The sequence below is a fragment of the Heloderma suspectum genome, chromosome 10 (genome assembly GCF_057233095.1).
Source record: "Heloderma suspectum isolate Gila_16-S chromosome 10, 16-S_ref, whole genome shotgun sequence".
Classification (NCBI taxonomy): Eukaryota; Metazoa; Chordata; class Lepidosauria; order Squamata; family Helodermatidae; genus Heloderma; species Heloderma suspectum.
This window is the reverse complement of record NC_139467.1, coordinates 43,780,894-43,801,626: the sequence shown is the minus strand read 5'-3', so window position 1 is coordinate 43,801,626 and position 20,733 is coordinate 43,780,894. Positions and strand designations below refer to the sequence as shown.

The 20,733-nt window shown below is 47.8% G+C and overlaps 1 protein-coding gene across 2 annotated transcripts in view; it reads left to right on the top strand.

Annotated features, from left to right (window-relative positions):
• Nucleotides 1-20,733, top strand: part of FNDC5 (fibronectin type III domain containing 5) — a 56,382-nt gene that overhangs the window by 8,939 nt on the left and 26,710 nt on the right. For both annotated transcript variants that reach the window (XM_084816130.1, XM_084816129.1), the window contains exon 2: nucleotides 18,743-18,858. In XM_084816130.1, coding sequence (XP_084672256.1) covers nucleotides 18,743-18,858 — 116 coding nt within the window. The remainder of the gene's footprint in view (nucleotides 1-18,742; nucleotides 18,859-20,733) is intronic.

Sequence of the window (20,733 nt, the reverse complement as noted above, 5' to 3'; positions counted from 1 at the left end):
ACCGGAGCTGAAAGGCTCCGGAGTGGTAGAGTAGCAAATGGGACCCTGGGGTGGATAAAGGAGAGACAATGAAATCAGCGCAGGCCAACATATCACGATGGCCTCAAACACGTGCTTTTGCGAGGTGGGGGAAGGAAGTAAAGACGAGGAGGTTCAAAGTCTGGGCTGTTTTCACATGGCCGCACAGCAGAGGCATTTCTGCCTGTAATGCTGCTGGAATTGTTCCGGCCACAGAGGTGCTGCAGTACTAGAGAAGACAAAGGCGGTGGGGGGGGGGTGTATGCGCCCTGAATTTGGACTGTGGAATCCTTGTTAAAGGGGACCATTAAGAGAGACCTTTAATCCCATCTGACCAAACCTCCAAGTTGACTATATGGCTCAGACTGGGAAGGAACCCATTGTCCAAGAGGTCCAGCTGTCTGGAGAGCCTGAGATGGGGATCTTCCCCCTCCCTGACACAGTGCGGGGTAGTGTTGTGTAGTGGCCAAGAGGCAATCTCCCACTCAGACCTCACGTTATCCGTGGACTCCCCAGGTAGCCTTGCACAAACAACTCTCTGCTGTGCTCACTCTGCTTATGGCACAACTTCGGCTGGATTATAGGGGTTGAGGCCATAGCCTCTGGTGCGTCACCAGTGAAATGGGGACTTGCTGTGCTTGCAACTCCCCTTGCCTCTCACCACAAACCTCTTCCCACTCTGCTGTGCTCACTGCTGGGTGGTGGGTTCAATGGCTCTGCAACAGGCTTCAGGTCTGTCAGGGAAGCGACCACAACCATTGATAAAATATTCTTAATGGGACAAATGCCTACGCAATATTCTACGCATATTGACAGAGGAGCTGGTGTGTGCGCAGGACTGCAGCCTTTGGTAAAAGAGGAGACGTTTCATCTCTGTTTCACCTCTGGTTACCTTTGCATTCCCTGTGGACTGAGTGGACTTACTGCTCCCTCAAATGGAAAAACAAGGGGCAGTTGGAGGGTATGTGATGTGTGCACCATGTATCCCTGCTATCATCCATCTGTCTATCTATCTATCCATCTATCTACCCATCCATCCATCCATCCATCCATCCCTGCATACATACTACTCATATACTGCTTAATATCCTAAAATCTCTAAGCAGTTTACATCAAAAATACATATAATACGATATAAAAAAAACAATGTAAAAACAATGAAAATAATAAATACATTAAAACTTTACAACAAGAACATTAGGACAGAGCAGTGTCAGAGGTGATTACAAGTTAAGGAGAGCCTGCGTAAACAGATACATCTTCAAGAGGTGTTTCAAGGTCACCACAGGCTCTCCCTCTCAAACCACACGTGGAAGCAGGTTCCAGAGTGAGGGTGCCACTGCCAAAAAGGCCGGCTTAAATACCATTACCTGGTGACACACTATTGGTCATGGGATGACCAATAAGAGCTCCTGGGAAGATTTCAGGGGTCAACTTGGTGTATGTAGGCTGTTGTGCTTGGGTTATTGGGAAGTATAGAATGAATAAATATGTCAATAAACAGGGGAAGGTAGTCGCCTGGGTATCCTGCTCCTGAGTTGTTTAGGGCTTAGTTCTTTCTTGCCACAAGAAACTAAGCAAGTGGGTATTTACAAATTTGCTTTAACCCTCCCAATTGGGAGCATGACAAGATGGTGAAAGAGGAACTGCCACATTCAGCAATCTTGTGTATATACATGGACTGGGGCAAATTGTGGCCGCCAGATATTTTTGGCCTATAACTCCCATCATCCCTCACCATTTGTTATGCTGGTGAGGGCTGATGGGAGTTGGAGTCCAACAACATCTGGAGAGCACAAGTTGTCCGACCCTGGTATATATACCACTGTGCTGGTATTACTTGGGGATCCTCACAGAAGGAGGGGAAGCAAGGCGAAAGGGTTGTGTGTGGGGGTCTTCTCTGAAAGTTCAGATTTTAGGCCTCTTCCCCGAATGTTACAGATCTCATTAAAAAGCCCTCTTTATTTGTGGAGATAGAAGAAAAAGAAGCTCAGGCCATAGTCTATTCAATGGCTCACTGAGAGGACAACTAGCTCCCGCTGTTCAGTGTTCAGGCCAATGGGTGCAAGGGGATGATGGACAAGCATGTTTACAATTTTTATTAAATATTCTCTTTATTAATCAATGACATTAACTTATGGGGTTGCTTTTATTTATGTTCTGGCTGCATTCCAATTATTCCCTGCCCCCTTCTACCACCTCACCTCATTTCTGACTATGGACCTATAGATACTCCAGGCTGACCTCCTTCCTACCTAGCACACACACACAAGATCACTCAGTGGTGACAGTTTGCTAGAACAGTCTGAGTAGCTGTGTTCACACTTATGCACTATAGTAGTGCTAATCCGCCCTTCCATTTTCAGCTCTTGTCTTGTCCATCACGTGCGTTTTCACTCTTTCTTTCCGTGCTGGTTTACATCTTCCTTGCGTCTTTCACAGAGATAAATAAGTGCAAGATCACACCTTTCAGAATATGGCCATGACACCATAGCTTGCTGTCTTTCTAATCATTACTGCTTCTCCCTGACCCTTCCATTAGGCAGAGTGAGGCAGCCACCTCAGACAGAAGATTTGGGGTGTCACGAAAGGGCAGCAAATGGTTAGTTAAGTAAGTCATTCTGATTACATGTTTACTGTCAGGGAGAGGGAAAGGCACTTGTGGGATTTCCTTCCTCCTGTGCCAAAATAGCTTGGCCAGCCTTGGTTGGCTTGATGCTGTTCCACCTTAGGCAGCAAAATGTCTTGGGCCAGCCCTAGATCTTACCCACTGCAAGGCCTTTACACATATTTTATCAGTGACTAAGGAGTGAAATGAGCTTTGCAAGAATGCATGTGCAAGCTAAAACTAGAGCTCCTCAGCCCACTGGCCTGAACAAGTTCAGTATTGCAAGAGGTCAGCTGCAAGTTGCTTAAGGCTGGAGCTTATAGAAACAGAAGGAGATGGATTGTAGTGGTTTTGCTCAGGCGGAAATATGGGTGATTGCTTTTTTAGTTCCTGGATCAGAAAGTAGACAACCTAGTAACAGAATACTTTTTCTAAGCACAGTTTCAGACAAATGAACTGCGTTTGCCAATACTTTGTTAGAATCTACTCCCCTGAGGAACTGATGGTCTGATTCCCTTAATTAGAGCATAACATGCAATCGGATGCAAAGCTAATTAATGTGGTTTGAATGACGGTCTCTGAGCCAACTGGCAGCAGCATCCCCATCAAACAGGAAAACATCAAAGGGGGCCTATGTGCAAAGAGTCCAGGTATGGCAACCTGCTGGGGCAATGTGTGGGGAGACTCACCCTGCTGCAGGTTCCTTTACAAAGTGTGCACTTTAAGTTAATGGAATCATTTTCATCTGTGCCAACTATGCACATTCCAGGAGAGCAGTGTAGGCTGGTGGCTCCAATGTCAGTGGGGCAGTAAATCTGCTCTGGATTTCGGTTACAACAAAACTCTAAAGGACATATCCAAGGTGGGGAGCACCACTGCAGAGTCACCAGCATCCACTGCAGGACAGGGGGCCCATGATCAGCCTTGAACCAACAACAATATCTTTCTCCGCTCATGGGCTACAGCTGCCTACACAGAATCATAGAATCATAGAATAATAGGGTTGGGAGGGGCCCACAAGGCTATCGAGTCCAGCCCCCTGCTCAGTGCAGGAATGCAAGTCAGAGCATCCCTGACAGATGGCTGTCCAGCCTCGTCTTGAAGGCCTCCAGTGTGGGGGAGCCCACCGCCTCCCTAGGTAAAGGAGGCAGTTACCTTACCTAGGGAGACATTTCCATGACATTTTCATGAGAGGTGCTGAATACTGCCCCCCCCTCCCGTTTTTAAATATGCAAGGGCACATGCCTTGCATTCTGTTCTTCTATCACTGACCCAGCAGCTCACATGTCACATAACCTGTGATGTTTCACTGAAATGCGTGCATGAGATTGTACCAGAAAGCTTTTGTGTGCTTATCTTCTGCAGCAAAGTTCGTGATGCTATGCTTGCATCTTCCTTACTCGATGTGTTGTATTATTTATATAGCTCCATCAATGTACATGGTCCTTTTCAGAATAACATAAGCAAAGTGATGGGTCACTTCCTCAAGGAGTTTACAGTCTGGAAATTTGACAGTGGGGGGAAACAACAGAAGAAGGCAAGCAAAGGTTGAGGCAAGCAGAGCAAGGGAGGCAACGAAGTTACAGGGAAAAGAGCTGTTTGTCAGCTAGGGATGAGAGCTAAAGGGGGAAGCAAAGGCTTCCTGGAAGAACTGATCTTTTGAGTAGGGATGTCAGAGAATTCCGCCACGGATCTCGGGGAGGCCTAATGCCAGCGCATTCGGCCCCCCGAAATTGGTGGCGGAACGGTCTGCCCCCCCCCCGGGATGGGACTTACCTTGGGTGGATCTTCCTGGCGGCGGCGGCGGCTCCGGTGGCGGTTCGGCGCCGCCACCATTTCCAGTTAAAAAAAACAAAAAACAAAAAAACATGATAGGCTACGTAAAGATTTACGTAGCCTATCACGGCTAGATTTTTAAAAAACACCGTGATAGGCTACATAAATGTTTACGTAGCCTATCATGGCTGATTTAAAAGAAAAAAAAAACACGCGTGTACGCAAATGGCAGCGCCCATGGGCTCCGCCATTTGCGTACGCGCATTTTTTCTTCTTCTTTTAAATCAGCCGTGATAGGCTACGTAAGCATTTACATAGCCTATCATGGCTGACTGCAGGGATGCAAACGGCGGCGGCTATGGCCACCGCCATTTGCGTTCCTGCTAGCCAGAGGCTGGATGTCCGGCTGCTGGTGGAGCTGGCTGGCAGCTCCGCAGAATCCCTGCGGAGCGGAGCCGGCCGGCCAGGATTCGGGGGGGAGGGACGGAGCGCCTCCCCCCTGGCCAGAATTTCGGGGGGAGGGACGGAGCACCTCCCCCCCACCATGAACGTCACCCTTCGAAAAGGCAAGTGAGTTTTGTACATCCCTACTTTTGTGGAGGGATTTAAAAGGAGCGGCACAAGGCTAATGTTTTGAGAGGGAGTCTCAAGCATAGAGGACAGTAAGTTGGAATGGGAGAGCCACTTAAGGCAGGGGCGGGCAGACTTCAGGCTTGTCAGATCTACATTGTCTTTTATTAGAAGCCCAAGATCCGCCAACAAGAGCCAGAGGCAAAACACAGGCACTTAGAATTAAAGAAGAGAGGGCCTCTCAGCACATTCTCAGCCTAGGAATTTGTTTTTAGTACCAACAATTATTTATTTATATTTAAAATATTTCTTGGCCATCTTTTAGGGCAGAAGCCCTCCCAAGATGGCTTACAGCAACGAATACATAAAAACAGTTAAAATTATAAAGTGATAAAAACAATAAAAACAACAATAAAAGCCAAAAATAAAACCAGCAACAGTTAACAGCAGTAACAGCAACAATAGTAGTCATATCAAGAGAAGGCCAAAGAAAATAAAATGTTTTCGAGGCCTTCTTAAAAGCCTGCAATGACAGAGCATGGTGGGCCTCCAATGGCAGCTTCTTCCAAAGGTGTGGAGCGATTGCAGAGAGGCCCTCTCATGTGTGATCACCCACCTGACTGCTCTCAGGGGTGGGCAGATGAGAAGGGCCTCTCTTTCTGATCTTAAAGTGCAGGCAGGCTGATATGGGTGAACGCAGCCCTTCAAGTAACTTGGTCCCAAACCATCCAAGGCTTTAAAGGTCAGAACCAACACTTTGAATTGGGCTTGGAAACACACCAGTAACTCATGCAGCTGGCTCAGTATAGGCATCATGTGATCCAATCGCCTCACCCCCACCAATAGTCAGGTGGCTGCATTCTGCACAAGCTGGAGTTTCTGAACCGTCATCAAAGGCAGTCCCACGTATAGCGCATTACAGTAGTCCAGCCTGGACGTGACTAGTGCATGGATAACCAAGGCAAGATCCATCCTCTCCAAATAGGGCCACACTTGGCGTACCAGCCTAAGCTAATAAAAAGCACTCCTGCTTTTTATTAAAGCCACCTGGGCTTCCCCAGTTATCTCAGAGTTCAGGAGGACTCCCCAGACTATGCACTTGGTCTTTTCAGGGGGAGTGCAACCCCATCTAAGACCAGTTGTAAACCTCAATCTGAAATAGTTGGTTTCCCAACCCACAGTACCTCCATCTTGTCTGGATTAAGTCTCAGCTTGTTCACCCTCATCCATCCCCAAACAGCCTCCAGACACTAGTTCAAGAGTTCCACAGCCTCCCTGGGATGTGCAGATGGAAACGAGAGGTAGAGCTGAGCATCATCCGCATACTGATGACATTTCAGCCCAAACCTCCTGATGACTTCCCCCAGCAGTTTCAGGTAGATGCTAAAAAGCATATGGGGCAAGATAGAACCTTGCAGCACCCACAGGCTAATGGCTATGGGTGGAACACAAGTCCCCCAGCACCACCTTCTGAGAGCGCTCCTCCAGAAAGGACTGGAACCATTTCAAAACTGTACCTCCCAAGCCCAGTCCAGATAAACAATCCAGAGGGATACCATGGTTGATGGTATCAAAAGCCACTGAGAGGTCCAGAAGAACCAACAGGGTTGCACTCCCCTCATTCATTCCCCAGCGTAAGTCATCAACCAGGGTGACCAAGGCTGTTTCTGTCCCGTAACCAGGCCTGAAACCTGATTGGAATGGATCTAAATAATCAGTTTCATTCAAAACAGCTTGGAGTTGTGAGGCCACCACACGCTCCAGCACCTTGCCCAAGAATAGCAAATGCGACACAGGCAGTAATTATTTGTTACCGTAGGATTTAAATCTGGTTTCTTCAGCAAGGGCCTCACCACAGCTTCTTTCAAAGCTGTGGGGACCTCACCATCCCTCAAGGAGGCATTTACCACCTCAGAGGTCCAGATATCCAGCCCAGCCCTGGCAGATTTCACAAGCCAGGATGGGCCAGGATCTAAAGGGCAAGTAGTAGGCCTCAGTCCTCCAAGCAGTTTTTCCACATCCTCAGGTTGCACAAGCCAAAGTTATCCATAACATGACTAGATGGTGCACCAGGCCTGTCCATATCAGCCTCTGTCAAAACAATGGCATCCAAGTCAGCACAGATACAAGTGATTTTATCTGGCAAATTGTTCACGACAGGCCTTTGAGGGTTCGAGTTCTTGTGTTCCAAGGCCTACACCCAAGAGGCCTTTAACCACATGAAAGAGTGCCACTGGATGACACTGGGCAGATACAATGGTGGCAGAGAAGTAGGATTTCTTCGCCGCCATCACCACCACAGAATAAGATTGCAAGTGGATTCTTACCTGTGTTCGATGGTATTCATTCCGAGTCTTCTGCCATTTGCGCTCTAATCGTCGACACAGTTGTTTCATCACCCTCAGCTCCTCAGAATACCAAAGAGCTGACATGGTTCTACGAATAGGTCGAGGACGTTTGGGAGCAATCATATCGGTAGCCCGGGTCATCTCCTCATTCCAAGCGGTGACCAGGACCTCGGCAGGACCGCCGGCTAAGCCTGCAGGAAAAACCCCAAGAGACCTCAAAGATCCATCCAGATTCATCAGTCTCTGGGGGCGGGCCATCAAATTTGGTCCCCCACCCCTGCAGAGGTTACAGGTGGCCTGAAGGACAAAACTGATCAGATAATGATCTGTCCATGCCAAAGGAGTCACTACTGGCTCCCCCACCATTAGATCATTTTCTCTCAATCCAGCACAGAAAACCAGGTCCAAAGCATGTCCTGCCACGTGTGTTGGGCAACATATTATTTGAGACAGGCCCATGGTTGACTTGGTGGCCATGAAGTCTTGAGCCGCTCCTGGCAAAGTAGCCTCGGCATGAATATTAAAGTCCCCCAAGACCATAAGCTTTGGGGTCCTCAACATCACGCTCGAGACCACCTCAGTCAGCTCAGGTAGGGAGGCTGTTGGGCAGCGGGGTAGGCAGCACACCAACAAAATCCCGATTCTGTCTCAGGTGCCCAGCACCAGGTACAGACACTCAAAACTGGCTGACCGTTGGATGGGGCATCTGACCAGGGGGAGAGAGTCCCTATAGACCTATGCCCCCCCCCCCCGCCTGCCCCTCTAGTCGAGCTTGGTGCTGCACAAGAAATCCTGGCAGACACACTTGGGAGAGACTGACTCCACCCTGTTCCTCCAGCCAGTTTTCGGTAGCACAAGCCAGCTCGGCATGTTCTTCAGCTATAAGCTCAGAAATTCTATTACTTTCTTGTGTAGCTGACTCGTAAGAGTCTTCTCCAGCACCACAGTTCGAAAGCATCAATTCTTCGGCGCTCAGCCTTCCTTATAGTCCAGCTCTCACATCCATACATTACTACTGGGAAAACCATAGCTTTGATTAGACGGACCTTTGTCGGCCAGGTGATGTCTCTGCTTCTTACTATGCTGTCTAGGTTTGCCATAGCTTTCCTCCCAAGGAGCAAGCGTCTTTTAATTTCATGGCTACAGTCACCGTCTGCGGTGATCTTGGAGCCCAAGAAAGTAAAATCTGTCACTGCTTCCATTTCTTCCCCTTCTATATGCCAGGAAGTGATGGGGCCAGATGCCATGATCTTCGTTTTTTTAATGTTGAGTTTCAAACCAGCTTTTGCACTCTCCTCTTTCACCCTCAACAAGAGGCTCTTGAGATCCTCTTCGCTTTCTGCCATTAGGGTGGTATCGTCTGCATATCGGAGGTTGTTGATAATTCTCCCAGCAATCTTAATTCCGACCTCTGATTCATCCAACCCGGCATTTCTCATGATGTACTCTGCATATAAGTTAAATAAGCAGGGTGACAGTATGCAGCCTTGTCGTACTCCTTTCCCAATTTTGAACCACTCGGTTGTTCCATGTCTGGTTCTTACTGTTGCTTCTTGACCCTCGTACAGGTTTCTCAGGAGACAGGTAAGGTGGTCTGGTACTCCCATCACTTTCAGAATTTGCCACAGTTTGTTGTGATCCACACAATCAAAGGCTTTAGCGTAGTCAATGAAGCAGAAATAGACGCTTTTCTGGAATTCTCTTGCTTTCTCCATGATGCAGCGACTGTTGGCGATTTGATCTCTAGTTCCTCTGCCTCTTCTAAACCCAGCTTGTACTTCCGGTAGTTCTCGGTTCGCATACTGCTGAAGCCTAGCTTGTAGGATTTTGAGCATCACCTTGCTGGCATGTGAAATGAGCGCAATGGTGCGGTAGTTTGAACACTCTTTGGCGTTGCCCTTCTTTGGAACTGGAATGTAAACTGACCTTTTCCAGTCTTGTGGCCACTGTTGAGTGTTCCAGATTTGTTGGCATATTGAATGCAGCACTTTAACAGCATCATCTTTTAGGATTTTAAATAGCTCAGCTGGAATACTGTCATCTCTGCTAGCTTTATTGTTACTAATGCTTCCTAAGGCCCACTTGACTTCACTCTCTAGGATGTCCGGCTCAAGTTCAGTGACCGCACTATCATGGCTATCAGGGACATTCAGATCTTTCCTGTATAGTTCTTCTGTGTATTCTTGCCACCTCTTCTTTATCTCATCTGCTTCTGTTAGGTCCCTGCCTTCTTTGTCCTTTACATGCCCGTCTTTGCACAAAACGTTCCCTTGAGATCTCCAATTTTCTTGAAGAGATCTCTAGTCTTTCCCATTCTGTTGTTTTCCTCGATTTCTTTGCATTGTTCACTTAAGAAGGCCTTCTTGTCTCTCCTTGCTATTCTCTGGAACTCTGCATTCAGTTGGGTATATCTTCCCCTTTCTCCTTTGCTTTTCGCTTCCCTTCTTTCGTGAGCTACTTGTAAAGCCTCATCAGACAGCCACTTTGCTTTCTTGCATTTCTTTTTCTTTGGGATGGATTTCGTTGCTGCCTCCTGAACAATGTTACGGACCTCCGTCCATAGTTCCTCAGGCACTCTGTCTATTAGGTCTAATCCCTGAAATCTATTCCTCACCTCCACTGTATATTCATCAGGGATATGATTTAGGTCATACCTGAACGGTTTAGTGGTTTTCCCGACGTTCTTCAATTTAAGCCGAAATTTTGCAAGAAGCAGCTCATGATCTGAGCCACAGTCAGCTCCAGGTCTTGTTTTTACTGACTGTATGGAGCTTCTCCATCTTTGGCTGCAAAGGACATAATCAATCTGATTTCGATATTGACCATCTGGTGATGTCCATGTGTAGAGTCGTCTCTTGTGCTGTTGGAAAAGAGTGTTTGCTATGATCAGCATGTTCTCTTGGCAAAACTCTATTAGCTTTTGTCCTGCTTCATTTTGTACACCAAGGCCATGCCTGCCTGTTATCCCGGTGATTTCTTGACTTCCTACTTTAGCATTCCAGTCCCCTATGATGAAGAGGACATCTTTTTTTGGTGTTAGTTCTAGAAGGTGTTGTAGGTCTTCATAGAACTGATCAACCTCAGCTTCTTCGGCCTCAGTGGTTGGGGCATAGACTTAAATTACTGTGATGTTGAATGGTTTGCCTTGGATTTGTACTGAGATCATTCTATCATTTTTAAGATTGTACCCCAGTACTGCTTTTCCCACCCTTTTGTTGACTATGAGTGCTACTCCATTTCTTCTAAGGGATTCTTGCCCACAATAGTAGATATGATGGTCACCTGAATTAAATTCGCCCATGCCTGTCCATTTTAGTTCGCTGATTCCCAAGATGTCGATGTTCAATCTTGCCATCTCATGTTTGACCACCTCCAGCTTACCTTGATTCATTGATCTTACATTCCAGGTTCCTAAACAATATTGTTCTTTACAGCATCGGATTTTCTTTTCACCACCAGACACATCCACAGCTGAGTGTCCTTTCGGGTTTGGCCCAGCCGCTTCACTCTTTCTGGTGCTACTTGGAAATACCCTCTGCTCTTCCCCAGTAGCATATTGGACACCTTCCGACCAGAGGGGCTCATCTTCCGGCGTCATCTCTTTTAGCCTTGTGATACGTTCCATGGGGTTTTCTTGGCAAGAATACTGGAGTGGGTTGCCATTTCCTTCTCCAGTGGACCACATTTTGTCAGAACTCTCTGCCATGACCTGTCCGTCTTGGGTGGCCCTGCACGGCATAGCTTATGGCTTCACTGAGTTACGCAAGCCCCTTCGCTACAACAAGGCAGTGATCCATGAAGGGGTGTCTTGAAGTGACATTTGCCAATTTACTACTCTGCTTTGCCGCCTCCCTAGAGAGTGACACCTTTTTCGTTTTCACCTTCAGGAAGATTTGCACAAATTTAATGTTTTTTCACCACCAGGGAGATTTGCATAAAATTACTGTTATTTTTTTTCACTTTGGGGGAGATGTGCAAAAATTTAACTTAATTTTTTTCTAGACTTGCGCAAATTCACAGTAACTACTGCACTTTAGCGAATTTGTGCAAATCTCCCTGAAAGTATTAAAAAAAGATAACATTAAATTTGCACAAATCTCCCCAAAGGTGAAAAAAAGTTCTATGAAAAAACCCCTACTCATTTGCAGCCATTAGCAGAATAGTGGGGTAGGCTGCAGAGGCTGTGCCACAAAGGCCCATGGGATACATGCTGGAAGCAGGTGGCATGACTAAGGGGGAAATAAGCCATGGCAAACCACAGAGTGCCTGATGGTCTGTCGGGAGTAACGTGGGTTAACGATTGAACAACCAGCCCACCGTGGCTTATTTTCAGCGTGACATGTGAACCGACCCAATGTGTTTGTGTCAGTTGCCAAGGGGGGTGGGAAGCCAGTGGGGGGGGGGAGCTGAGGAGGGATGACAGTGTAATATGCTGCTATGCTGCATCCCTAACCCGAGTGGTGAGGAAGGCCAGCAGTCTGCCAAGGTGCTGATGTGCTCCCTCCTGCTCAGCTGGTATATCTGCAAGTAAACAGGTGTAACAAAAGGTGCCACAGGGCCTTCACGGTGTGTCCTTGCTCCCTCTTTAAAGATCACAGTGTGTCCTTGTGTCCCCACCCCACCCCAAGATTGCTTCTACAACAGCCTTCCATGGCCTGGGGCCCTCCAGATGCGCTGGTCTGCAACTCTCATCATTCCCATGATGGGAGTTGCAGTCTGACGCATCTGGAGGGCGCGAGGTTGGAGAGGTCTGCTCGAGGATGTCCTACCTACCCTCCAGGAAGTGGGGAGCCTTGAAACACCGCCATTGGCACCAGCCTCTTGCAGGAACCAGCTCCTTGGTGGGGGTTTGATGGCCTTCCAGAGCCCCAACCTTCTTCCCTGCATTTTTGGCCCGCTGCCCCCGGCCTCACCCAGCCACCGCCTCTTGGAGCCCACTGATGATGGTGCCCTTTGTCCCCTGCGCTGTTTGGTTGCTTTTGGAGCTCGGCCCTTTCAAGAGCTAAAGGTTGTCCTGCCAGGGGGCCTTTGTTCTCAAAACATGGCAAGAGGACAAGGTGGTTCAGCATCCACCCCTGAATATCCTTTCCCCGCCCCTATGTGATTCAAGGCCCAAACAACGGAGGTGGGTCCAGGATTTTTGTGTGCCTCTGTGTGATTAAAGCACTTTGGAATGGCTTTCAGCCCTCGCTAAAGACCCCATAAAGTTGGCAAGCAATTATGCTCAGTGCAGGAGCCCCACTGTGTGAGTGCAAAGGAAAGTCTCTGAATAGCAGAATCGGGGAAGGGGGGAAGAAATCCTTTCATATCTACACCTCCGCTTTATGGAAAGAAAAAGGAACCCCACCATCCTAGGAGGAGGAAGAAGAATAAGCAAGAGAAAGGTGGCCAGGCTCCAGAGGGGCAGGGGGAGAATGAGCTGCGTTTGGAAGACTTAGCAACAGCAGGCCATGTTCTTACGCCTCTCCTTTCTGCAGGAAAGGTCACAGTGCAGAGAACAGAAAGCAGCTGCCACGCCCGGCCTCTTGACATTTCATGCATCTTAAAAGCAAAATATCATGTTCCGGGCAGGTTCTGCTCAGCTAAGCTTGGCAGTGGCCAAAGGCAACCCAGTTCAGAGTCACAGCTGGGACCTGAGACTGCATGTGGAACTTCCAAGCCAGGAAGCCAAGGCAGGGGCCCAGCCTATGGCTGCCGCTCTGCCACCAAGGCTCAGTCACTGCGCCAGAGCTGGGGAAGGACAGCCCCGTCCTGGCGTGGAGCTGGCACCTGCATCTTCTTCAGATAAGGAGGCTTTGCGTAGTGGCACCATCAGGGCCGGACTTTGGGGCAGGGGCCCGGGGCCCTCCTCAGAAGCATTAGCAGGGGTGGGGAGAGTGATGTGGCAGGGCTGGTTTACCACACTGGAAGTAAGCGAAGTAATTCACATTGTCATCTAAACTCGCGGGGCGGGGCGGGGCGGGGCGGGGAGAAGACCATTAAATCCAGAGTCCCAAATGCCCTGCCTGCACCCCTGCTTTCTGTATCTGTGAAACACATCCCAGCAGGCACATAGTTCTGAGGGGGAAGTGATAACTTGCATCTCTTAAGTGCCGTTGATTATGAAGGATGCCTCTGATGATCTGAGACTCCTTTTTCTAAGCCACATTTAAACTCATTAGGCTTGAAACATCCCTGATTGTCCCCAGTTGGTGAGGTGAGAGCTGAGCCTGGAAACTCTTGGTACAGATCTCATCTTTCCCATGAACTCTTAGCCAAGCCACAGTTCCCTGATCTGGCTGGGGCTGGCTCCCCACCCCCGGGGGCCTGCAATAGGGGGATGCAGCTGCTATTCTGACTTCCAGGACTCTTGTAAAGATCACTGAGATAAGGGATGGGAAGCACTTTGAACACCCAACAAATGGCACTTAAATGCTGGATATTACCTATATATATTTCTTTATAAAATCAAAGCCAACTTTTAGGGCAGTTGCTATGGTTGTATAGAGACAAATACAGTATTAAATTAAAGCACAGTATACATGTAGATTTGCAGAAAATTCAGATAACAGAAGGAGGGGGGGTGCAGGCTTTGACCTCTCCACAGGCTTGGAGAGCTCTAACTTCGCTGTTGGACTCTGTCCAGTGTGTGTCTGTGTGCATGAGAGAGAGAGAAAGAGAAAGAGAAAGAGAAAGAGGGAGGGAGGTGTGTGTATTTATGAGAATTGTGTGTGCACATGAGGAGGGAAGCTTGTGTGAAAGTGAGGATCAAATGGACAGACCGAAGTTATCATCAAAGCTACACCACTGTGGCTCTCCACTTATTATTAAAAGGCTTTAGGTGTCTCTTGGCCTCTTGCTCCAGCTCTGCAGTCTTTTCCAGCTTTTTACAGCATTGAGGATACAACCTACAGAACAGGAACAAAGTGACCTACAAAATCCTAACTCTCTGGCCTTGATACATATTTCACAGGACTCCATGTGGTTTTCAAGCACAGCCTGGAGCACAAAGGCCCTTGATGGCAGGGCAGGCTTGTTTCCCACCCATCTTCTCTTCAGCATGGTGAGCGACAACGGGAACTTTGCTCCAGTGGTGTAGCTGCTATTCACCCTCCGGGGCCTGACCTCCAGCAACAGGCTGCAGCCACAGATTCTGAGCCCCTGTCATGTTAAGGCTGAAATCCTATACCTGCTTACCTGGGAGTAAGCCCTATTGAACTCAGTGGGACTTGCTTCTGAATAGATGTGTGCAGGATTGGGCTATAAACATCCTTCTCGTCAAGTCAGATCAAACCATCTGTATATACAGTCATCAGACCATCACAAAATAAGCACTTAACAAAACATACCAGTACAAAGATAACATATTTACATACAGTTAACACAAACCCAAATCATAGAGAATAAACTTAAAATTTCGGATATCTAGCTAAAACAAATAGAATTACACAAGCCTGTTTAAAATTATATAAAATCAGTCATGCACTTAAACTTCTGAATCTCCCTGACAAGGCACAGCTTGAAGGATTTGTCCCTAGGACCAATTACTGTAGATGGAAAAGGTGCAATTTTTGCAGTTAGATACCTATCGTGCTCACAATGCAGAGAGATTATGTTCTCATGGATGGACCTCCACAAATCTCTCTCTAAAATCGGATCAAATACTGTTCCCTTAGCACAGGCTATAGCAACTGTGAGGGGCCTGGGAGCAATTTTTGTTCCCCTGGACACCCCCCCGGCTGCAGTCCATCGGGTGCCCCCACCCCCACTTCTTAAAGGAGAGAAAAATGCCAGGTTGTCACCAAAATGCAGCAGCAAACCACTCCATAGTGCTATGAAGATTAAAATTAGCTCGTTTCCAAACTATGTTTAACACTTTTGACTCTCTGTAGCAGCTAAATTTCACCTTTTTGGTGCTCTGTAGCCACTATGGACATCATTTTTTTGCAAAATATATTTTACAGCATTTCTGGGGTGCGAGGTGCTCCATGCGGCCTGTGGCCACGTGTTGCCCATCCCTGCCATAGCACATTACACAAAGGACAGTATATAATTCTATGTACAAGACCTTCCACCTGCTTTCAACTACAAGGACAGGTACACTCAGAATATGGCTGTCTCTTGCGTGGCCAGCATAAAGCTGCCAAGCAGGATGAGTCTGTCTTGTGGACAGTTCAGCCAAGTCCTAATCATAGTTATTTCTTTTAAAAAAAAGGTGCTGGCATTCAAGGCAGGGATGACTTTTATTCACCCTATAATCACTTATATCATGGCTTTAAAAAACCAAAACGGAACTCTGTATATTTCTTGAATCCAAAAGTGTCGCTATGAACTAAAACAGCAATCGGCTAAAGGTGGCTCGGGGGCCATTGGCCAGTTCCTGGCGCTGCTAGCAGCTCAGATTCTTGCAAACACTGCTGGATGAAGAAGGCAAATCCACCGGCTTGTCTTTTAGGCGGCACTTGGTTATGCAGTGGTAGCTAACAGCGCGGTCTGGTACATGGCCCCCTGACGTCCTGTTGGTTCCAGGGGCTTACTTCCAGGGAAGAAGGTACAGGGCTGTAGCCGACGAGTCTTGCTCTAGTGTAATTTTTGAAATACAAATTGCAGTGAGTGAGTGAGTGGATATCTTCTTGCCTATTTGCCCTCACTCCCCCAGTGTGAAAATTTCCCAAGTTCCCAGTCACAAGACGAGTTCAGCTGTTGCTACATCTAAGTCTATCAGGTTAGTTGGGAAAGGCCTCAAAGGGCCAGTTCTCACGATCACTGCAGCCCATCGTGGCTTATTTAAGCCACTGGGGATTGCAGTGTGTGCCGGTGGCCATTTTGAATATTTAAACCACAGTGGGCAGTTGCCATGGCTTATCATGTCATCTGAACCTGGCGCAGGTGGGCTGTTAATAAGCCACCCACAAACCATGGGCCGTTTTAGGATTGCGGGTGGTTTGTGAACCATGCCAGCCAGCCACCCTCATGGGTTTCTGATGACATGATAAGACACGCCAACAACCTGCTGCAGCTTGAATATTCAAAATGGTCACTGGTACACACCACAACCCACTGTGGCTTAAATAAGCCACTGTGGGCTGCAGTGATTGTGCAAAATGGTCAAAGAGTTTTGACCCTCCCCCCACGCTTTCCTGACAGAAGACAGAATGGATGGGGGAAGTGTGAAGAGCATCAGGGAGAATGGGGTGACAGAGGTGGGGGGAGGGTGAGAGAAACTTGGAGTTTGGGGTGGTGAGGATCTTAAGATCATAACTCCCTGACATACTGCTCCCAAGGGAATGCAGCCTTTGACAGGCATGGGGGTGGGGAGGTACCCCACCCTGATCTAACCTACTTCTCAGGGTTGTTGTGAGGCAAATGTACGTGTAATCGTGTTTGCCCACATTCTTCTCTCCCTCTGTTGTTTTTCCCAGCTTCTGTCTTAGATTTTAAGTTGCTTGGGGGGGCAGAGACTTATATGTTGTGCATATGTAACTCTATAAGGCACCATGTACACTGGGGGTGGGCAACTTGCGACCCTCCAGATGTTTTGGCTTACCACTCCCATCAGCCCTAGCCAGCATGGGAGCTGCAGGCCAAAACATCTGGAGGGCTACAAGTTTCCCACCCCTGATGATGATGAGGATGTACATGACTGTGCATGCTTGGGAAAGGTGGCCATGTACTTTATAGAAGACAGTCTCTGTTTGGTGGTGTCCTCTCTTTGAAGGAACCTCAAGAAGGGAGAGCAGCAGGGGCCTTGCAGTTGCCTGTCAGCAGTCAGTAGCACTCTTGGGCAGCACACTGAGCAGTAGCCACACAGGTCTCCTGCTTGCTGCCTTCCCTGCTATAGTGAGATGTGATTCTATTTCAATTTAAATGATAATCATTACTTTTGGATTTGCATCTATACACAGAAATTAGCTGCTAATGTATTAGCATGTGCAATTTTATGCAACTCTGTTCTCCTTTGTCCTTTTGCAGGGTGGGTGGGTGATGCATTTCCCTGTTTTTGGCAATACATAAGGGTCCGCCCTATGCATGGGACCTAAATGAATAAATAAGCACCCTGGGATGGTGTATATTGGGTTTCTCAAGGACCAAGCCTGCATGGCAATGGCTGCCCTGTTTTTCTGTCATGGGGAAGGGGTGGTGTAGCACATGGGAGGTTGGCCCACTTTGGGGCTGGATGCCGACTGGAATGTAGCTCAGTTGCCCTTGTCCGTTTTGCTTTTGCACCTTTGCTCTCTGAATCCCTTCTCTTTAAGCTACCACTGAGGGATCAGAGACTCCAGAGAGGTGGCAGGACCCATGAAGAGATGGCATGAAGGAGAGATAGCCTGAGCAAGGAGAGAGGAAAATGGGGATTTGTCCTCCTTGGGGTTCAGAGAAGGATAGATATTTTAATTTTTGCTCACCCCTGGGGACATTTGAGGTGGGAGCAGAGGGAAAGATTTGTTTGAGGGAATCTGGAGGGGTGGGGTTTTGGAAGGTGGGATCTCGTGGAAAATGAATTTGCAGGGAGGGAATTAAGCTCTGGAAGGGGATTATTATTTTGAGGGGATTGGGAGGGAAATCCATTTGTGAAGAGAGAAAATACTCGCAATATACGTGGAGCAGAGCAGTGATAACAGTTGTTGCACAAATCAAGAACAGAACCAGATGCCTGCTGGGTCTGCTGGAGGTCTGTCTGGTCCAGCTCCATCAGTGATCAGTCACTGGAAAGCTCACAGGCAGGGCACAAAGTTGATGGCCATCCCTTGTAGTTTGTCACTAGCACTTGGTATTCACAGGCACCCTTGAAAGGCAGTGTGGTGTAGTGGTTAGAGTGTGGGATTAGAACTGGGGAGAACCCAGGTCCCGCTCCCCACCCAGCCATGAGGTTCACCAGGTGACTTGTCTCTCAGCCTAACCTACCTATTGTGAAGATAAATGGAGTGGGTGGAAGAGAAGGAAGCACGCTGCCTTGAGCTGTATGAATGTAACAAAGACATACGCAAAATACTTCCTCTCAGCGTGGTTGACCCCATTTCGCTCTTCTGGCTTGTAGCAAGGGCTCCCAAGGTCAGCGCTGGGATGGAACAGAGCTTTGGGTAGGTGGGTCTGAGGGACGATGTTGTAGTGGCTTGGTGTGCTGGTTGGGGCTTGTAGCATCGCCCACTTGGGGGGGGGGGTGTACCAGCTGCTACCACTAGACGGAGGAGCCCTGCCTCTGCACCCAAAGGTTCCATTTCCTTGGAATGGCTCCTGCCACCTAAGTTAGACCTGCCCTCTATGAATTTGCCATCTGCCGTTCTTCAAGCCATCTAAGTGAGTGCCCATCACTGCCCCTTGTGGCTGTGAGCTCCATAAGCTTATTGTGCATTGTGTTAAGTAGTGCCTGCTGCCCCCTTCTCCCATGGTAAGCATCTTCTCTACTGGCTGTACCCTGACCCCTCTTTCTGCCTCCTTGCAGACAGCCCCTCCGCTCCAGTCAACGTCACGGTCAAGCTCCTGAAGGCCAACTCAGCTGTCGTGACCTGGGATGTCCTGGAAGAGGAAGTGGTCATTGGATTCGCCATTTCCCAGCAGGTAGGCCTCTTGCTGCCACTGTTCAGTTCCTGGCCCTCCTCATCTCTGCTTGGTCCAGGTCTCTCTCAGGGCAGATCTGGAGGTTACTGTATCAGCCTCATCAAAAGGCCCATCAAGAACTGGAGATCCCCACCCCTGCACCTTTCCCCCAATTCTCCACTCCACTTCCCACTCAGGTGGAGGGAGGGGTAGGACAGCTTTTCCCCCCAAACCTGGTCTGACCCCCCGTTTGCCCCAAACCAAGCCCTCCAGGCCCTGAGGACAAGGTAAGAAAAACACCGCAACCCAGAAGGTCTGCTTTGACCCCTGCTCTCTTTCCCGCTCTTGAACCCAGCCCCATGATTTTGTAGGGGTGAGGAGCGCAACACAGACGTACTGCTCCCTCTCCCCAGAGCCTGAAGCCTTTTGGTGGGGCAGGGGGAGTGGCAGCAGGGAGGCCTGTTTCCTCTCAAAAAGTGCCCTTGCTGGTTGTGGCCAGGTAATCCAGATTTTTGCCCCTCACCACAAGACGCAGAGCCAGCATGGCTTTGCCCTTGGTCACACCAGAGGCCCAGAAAATGGCTTCTATATATGGAGAGAGAATCATCGTCATCGTCGTCGTCATTTCTGAAGTGCCTGACATCTGCTGAGTGCTGTACAAAGATGAGACTGAAGATGAAAAGAGCTTGCAGGTTTCCAGTCTCAATCTGACATGGAAACAAGGAAAGCAAGGGGATTCACAGATGTAGGAATTGCTGGGGAATTATGCAAGGGCACGGAAGAGGAGAGCCTTAACTTTCTCTCAAATAATGTAATGTGGCAACCTGGTCAGAAATCTGTCCTGAAATGAACTCTGGTGCCCACCAGTTATTTATTCATTCGTTTCATTTCATTTCTATACCACCCAATAACCAAAGCTCTCTGGGCAGTTCACAAAAATCAGTTTTTACTCTTCCCTGGTGCTGAGAAATAGGTTCTTATTCCTCTATTTTAATTTGCTCTAGTGAGGATATGGAGAGTGGCCGTAAAGCCAGAACCATACCAAAAATGAAATCAATTTAAAATCTAATGAAATAACAAATATAGTGTTGAAAAGCTATAGATATTTATGAAAAACACTGAAGACATGTTATAAAATAAACAGTACATTGTACAACTACCATGAAGACAGTGATAAAAGAATTAATAGAATATAAATTAATTGTATTAACTAAGGCATAATAGGTGGCAAATTGAATAGAAGATAAATCATATAATATATTAAACCCTAACTTGGTCTCACATGTTCTCCAGCCCCCCTAACTTATAGCACAATCCTATGCACATTTAGACAGAAAAAAGTCATTCAACTCCCAACATGGCTGGCTGGGGAATGCTGGGAGTTGTAGGGCTTTTTTCTCTCTAAACGTGCATAGGGTTGCACCTTTCGCCTTTCTAAATTCCCAGCTATAAGAGAAATGCACATCTGTCACTGTAATGGAGTATACAGGATTCTTAGATGGTTTCCAGGTAAAAGCTTCCAGAAAGTGTTTAAACAGAATATCCAGGCAAGAGTTTAAAAAGTGTTCAAAACTCCTTAGGTACAATCCACAAAGACTTAGGGAAAAAAGGGGAATAAAATAATAGTAAAGAAGCCTATTTAGAAAATGGATCTTCAAAAAACAGCTCAAGAGAAGCAGCTATAGGACTATTTTGGCAAGGAGGCCTTGTCATGAGGTTTAGTAGTAAAGTTGAAAAGTGAAATGATTTCTTCTCTGAGGAGGGATGCATATTCAAAATATTAAGAAAGAAAGTTTCAGGAGAGAGAAAAAGCTCATCTAGCCAGGCATGTTCAGAGAGGGAAATTGCTTGCCTGTCTCTCCATCTTGGGAGAAAGACAGCAGGCACACAGCTAAA